At 60.1% G+C, this 5,191-nt stretch overlaps 1 protein-coding gene across 1 annotated transcript; it reads left to right on the top strand.

Annotated features, from left to right (window-relative positions):
• Positions 1 to 290: 290 nt before the first annotated feature.
• Positions 291 to 4,445, top strand: ABCF3 (ATP-binding cassette, sub-family F (GCN20), member 3; the record flags this gene model as incomplete). Its single annotated transcript, XM_010085702.1, has 10 exons — positions 291 to 339; positions 463 to 670; positions 841 to 917; positions 1,137 to 1,181; positions 1,516 to 1,648; positions 2,292 to 2,380; positions 2,575 to 2,666; positions 3,286 to 3,418; positions 3,798 to 3,885; positions 4,287 to 4,445. Coding segments are annotated over 10 exons (1,073 nt in total), but the record flags the coding sequence as incomplete, so codon positions are not given.
• Positions 4,446 to 5,191: the final 746 nt, after the last annotated feature.

Below are 5,191 nucleotides of genomic sequence, written 5' to 3' on the forward strand. Positions count from 1 at the left end.
GGGGGACCCTGGGGCTGGGCTGCGCCCCTGGGGAGGTGCCCACCTTGGGGGGCGTCTGGGTGAGATGCTGCTGCCAAGCAGGGGGGTCCAGGTGCCTGTGTGGAATAGGGGGAGCCTCAACCCCTGTGCCCCCCCCAGCACACCCCACATGTGAGTCCCCAGGGCTATGCAGGCAGGTCCCCACACAAGGTCTCTTCCTCCACGATAATCACTTGCCTTCACTGTGTAAAAAAGTGTAATCCAGCCATCCTCATCCCTGCTGACCTCAGCGCCTCTTTACCTCCCTGCAGAGCCAACGAACATGCTGGACGTGAGGGCCATTCTGTGGCTTGAGACCTACCTGCAGGGAGGGGGGGGGGGCAATGAGCGTGAGGGATGGAGTCCAGGCTGGTGTGTCACCTCACTGGGTGGTGGGACCAAGCCCTGCGCTGCGGTGTGACGATGCTCTGCCTCTCGCTGTCTCCTCCAGACCTGGCAGTCGACCATCCTGGTGGTGTCCCACGACAGGAACTTCCTGAACGCGGTGGCCACGGACATCATCCACCTGCACTCACAGCGGCTGGACACGTACCGCGGGGACTTTGAGAACTTCATGAAGATCAAGGAGGAGCGGCTGAAGAACCAGCAGCGGGAGTACGAAGCCCAGCAGCAGTACCGCGAGCACATCCAGGTACTGGGAGGAGCCAGTACTGCTGGGGCACTCTTCTCCCAGCCTTGTCCCTTTCTCCATACTTCTAGTCACAGCGGTGTGGCTCTGTTGCTGGAGGAGGTTTGGCAGCAGAGTGGAGTGTCCGGGGCTGAAGGGGACCTGGGGCTCTCTGATGCTTTTCTCTCTTGTAGGTTTTCATTGACCGCTTTCGCTACAATGCCAACCGGGCGTCCCAAGTGCAGAGCAAGCTCAAGCTGCTGGAGAAGCTGTGAGTGCCTGTCCTGCTCCTCTCTGGAGGTGGGGAGGGGACAGTGCTCATGGGAAGAAACAGGGCACTTGGATGATATTTGGGGTTTGGATGCTCTATCTCTTGTCCAGAGGCTTTGGTTAGAATGAGGGGTCGCAGAGCTGGAGACTCTTATCTGGGCTTCTATGGGAACAGACCCCAGTGTGAGGCGTCTCGGTTACCTGTCTCCTCTTCTTTCAGGCCGGAGCTGAAACCTGTGGACAAGGAGTCTGAGGTGATCATGAAGTAAGTGTCCCTGAGCCTTGCTTGGAGGGTGCTTGGCTCCCTCTCCAATGTGAGCTCCTCCTGGGTCCTGTCCCACTGGGGACAACCACCCCTTCCTCTGGGCCATCTGAGTTTCTGGCAGGGAGCCCAGACAGGCCCCCACGTTTAGGCTGGGTTCCCTCCTGGGGCCAAGGCTGCAGATCTGTGTCCCCTTCTTGTGACCATCCTTCCCAGAGGTCCTGCAGGGCAGAGAGGCCCCCTTGCCACCTGCGGGGGGTTGCAGCAGTTGTCCCAGGGGCTGGGAGCAGGGTCTCTGAAGTTCCTGGCGATCTCTCACCTCTTCCTGCCTTTCCAGGTTCCCTGATGGCTTTGAGAAGTTCTCCCCGCCGATCCTGCAGCTAGATGAAGTAGACTTCTATTACGACCCAAGTCACTACATCTTCCGTTCCCTCTCTGTCTCCGCTGACCTGGAGTCCCGCATCTGCGTGGTACGTGGGATTGCAGAGTAACAGTGGCTGCCAGGGACCCTGGGAGGTCCCTGCTCGAAGCAGGGCCAGCTTTGGTGTTAGGTCAGGTTGCTCAGGTCCTCATCTGGTTGAATTTTAGATATTTCCAGGAAAGAATATCTCTCCTATTCCTTTGGGTCCATTGCAGCGTTTGATCATCCTCATTTTGAGGAATATTTTTCCTAATATCAGTTAGAATTTGCACCTTGTGCCTGTTGCCCTTCATCCTTTCACTGGGCATCCTTTCACTGGGCGCAGGACACCAGCGACTGGGTCCGTTTTCTCTCTAACTCCCTGTTAGTCAGCTGGTGACAGCAGCATGGAGTGGGGGCTCCTGCTGCATCAGATGGGGAAGCAGAGAAATGCTGTTTGCTTGCAAATAAGGCTGGGGCCAGGTGATCCTTAGGCTGGAGGGTTGGGGAGGGAACATCTAGCACAGCTAGCTGCCTGTGCTGCTCCTCAGAGATAGAAATGCAGCTTCCAGGTAACTGGAGACACTGGTTAGACTCTCATCCTGCCCCCCTCCACTGTGTGATCATCCCAGTGAGCTGAAATTCCCTGATCACTGCCCCCCCTCTCCCAAGTACCTTCATGGGTTTCACCAGTGCTGCTGCTCCTTCTCTAGGTTGGGGAAAACGGAGCTGGCAAGTCGACCATGCTAAAGATCTTACTGGGGGAGCTGGCACCAGTCAGAGGGATCAGACACGCTCACAGGTACCTGGTAGGAAGGGCTGGGGGACGGGAGGAATGGTGCAGCTGGAGGGCTTCTGGGCTGGAGCGATGGCTGCCCGAGTGACGGGGGTGGGTCCTGTGCACCCACGCATGTGTCCCCATCCCTGTAGCTGCAGCTGTGAGCGCTATGGTTGCTGGGCCGATACCAGCTCCCAGTCTCTGTTCTCATTCTGCAGAAACCTCAAGATCGGTTATTTCAGCCAGCACCACGTGGATCAACTGGACTTGAACATCAGCGCTGTGGAGCTGCTGGCAAAAAAGTTCCCAGGTGAGTTTTGGAGATCCCAGGAGACATGGGCCGCTGCGGTCTCCTGTGCCAGGCGCGGAGCAGTGCTGGTGTGTTCCATGCCCTGGGCAGAGGCTCTGTCACATCGGTGCTGACGGGACACCACCTGCTGTGGGCTAGCCCCCACATCCAGCACAAGTTCAGGACACCAGCCATGGGAGGCTGAGCTGGTTGTGCCGGGGCAGCCGGCAGTCTGCAGACCCCAGGCTGCGGCTCCCCCATGGCTGGGTTTTGGGACAGATGACACCCCCGTTCCTGCTGGGCCCAGAACAAGCACCAGCCCCTGCTTTCCCAGCTGCCAAAACCTCCGGCTCCCTTCTCCACTTAACATTACATGATGCAGTGACAGGGAATTGGGGGCAGCGTCACCTGGAATCAGTCACCTGCCCTGCAGCCCCTGTCCCGATGGTGTCAGACAGGTTTTCCCCTGCTTGGGGGGGGAATTGCAGGGAAGCGGCTGCTGAATTCCCATCCCCCCCTCCTGAAAAAAAACGCCATGCGGCCACGGGCTGCCCAGCTGCGGCACCCACCAAGCTCACGGCACCGGGGACCCTGTGTCACGCCATGTGTGCCATCGCTGTGTTGTGACACGCTCCTGCAGGGAAGACGGAGGAGGAGTACCGGCACCAGCTGGGGAGCTACGGCGTGTCGGGGGAGCTGGCCGTGCGGCCCGTGGCCAGCCTGTCCGGAGGCCAGAAGAGTCGCGTGGCCTTTGCGCAGATGACAATGTCCTGGTAATTGTCTCCCAGATGCTGTTAATTTTTGATGGCTCCATCCCTGGAGCCTGCTTCACCGGGAGGAGGGCGGGCAGCCAGGGACTTCCCAGAGCTCTGCCATGGCCTCATCCTTGGGACTTCAATGGGGAGGAGGGTTGTCACCCTGGGGGGACTGTGGCAGGAGGCAGGTGGCTTTCTCCTGGTGCTTTGGGCTCGCGGGGATAAGAGGTGTCCCTGGAGCTGGGCAATGCCGATCTTGGGGCCAGGCCCATTCAGGTGGCTGTGGCTGTAGGTGACAAAAGCAGCAGCTGGGGGGGAGGTGGCTGCAGTGCGATGGGCGCAGACCCAGACCCTGGGGTCTGCTCCAGCGCGTGCTCAGAGCTGTCTTCTCTTCGAGCCCAAACTTCTACATCCTGGATGAGCCGACAAATCACCTGGACATGGAGACCATCGAGGCGCTCGCAAAGGCACTGAATAAATTCCGGGTAAGGGGCAGTTTTCCTGTGAAAGAAAAGCAGAATTGAGGTTGCCTGGGGCCTTGTCCAGCCACCCTTTGACTGTCATCACCTCCACCTGCAATCGCCATCCCGGCAGCTGGCAGAGATCTGGAGAGCCAGCGACAAACCCCGCGCTTGCCCTCCGAGGGGGGAGGCTAAATACATTACACTGCCCGTGCCACCTCCATATGTCATCTGCGTGTCCCCCTATGTCATCTGTGTGTCCCCCTGAAGAAGGAGATGCTGGGGTTAGGTCCCCCCCAGTGCAGTACCACGGCATTTTCCCTGCAGCGGGTGGAAATGCAAAGACTTAGGTCCAGGCGTGACCCTGGTGGGGGGCCCTGGGCTGTGCTCCTCTCAGTTCCCATTTTCCCCCTGGTGTGTTGCAGGGTGGTGTCATTCTGGTGTCCCACGACGAGCGCTTCATCCGCCTGGTGTGCCAGGAGCTGTGGGTGTGCGAGAACGCCACCGTGACCCGCATCGAGGGTGGCTTTGACCAGTACAGAGACATCCTGAAGGAGCAGTTCCGGAAGGAGGGTTTCCTATAAGGGAGGCGGGAGCCGGACTGCGCCGGGGGCTGGAGCGCAGAGCTCGGCCGCCTCGGCATCCATCCCAACTGTGCCTGGCAGAGCGCCGAGGAAGCTGCTGCCCACATGGACCGTCAGCCATGCCATCAACCTGCCACCTGAATGGCTCTCACCTCGCGGTGGAAGGACAGCGAGGGCGCAGAAGCCCGGGGGCACGCTGGGGGCTCTGGGGCTGTGCCCGGTGCTGGGCAGGCAGGAGAAGCTGTGCCTGGAGCTGCTGCTCTGCCCAGAGGAGGGAAGGAGGCATCGCATCCCAACCCCCTGGTTTAACTCCGAGCTCTGGAGGACAGGAGTGGAGCTGTTCTCCATGTTTCTTCGCTTCCTCCTCTGCCTTTTTTTTGTTTAACTTGGTGAACACTAGTCCGGCTCCATCCCATGCCACTATCCCCTCTGCCACCCTGGAGGGAAACAAGGCCTTTGCTGCTAAAAGTGACCCTTGCCTCTTCCCCCTGCCCCTGGCAGCCAGGGCTCGCTGGGTCTGTCCTCCCCGGGGGGCTTGTGTTTGTAGTGCTGGGGGAGCCGGGCCCCCTCCCTGCTCTTGTCCCCACGCTGCGGGTGTCCCCTCGCCTCGCTGCCTGCCTTTCCCTTCCACCCGGCCCAGGGGGGGCTGCCCGCCCCCCTCCCCACCCGCCTGCACAGAGGTTGCAGTGTAAATAAACCCAGGATGCAGTGGGTGCAGCGCTCGCCTTTCCTTGGGGGGCCGCAGG

The sequence above is a fragment of the Pterocles gutturalis genome, unplaced genomic scaffold (genome assembly GCF_000699245.1).
Source record: "Pterocles gutturalis isolate BGI_N339 unplaced genomic scaffold, ASM69924v1 scaffold20025, whole genome shotgun sequence".
NCBI lineage: Eukaryota > Metazoa > Chordata > Aves > Pterocliformes > Pteroclidae > Pterocles > Pterocles gutturalis.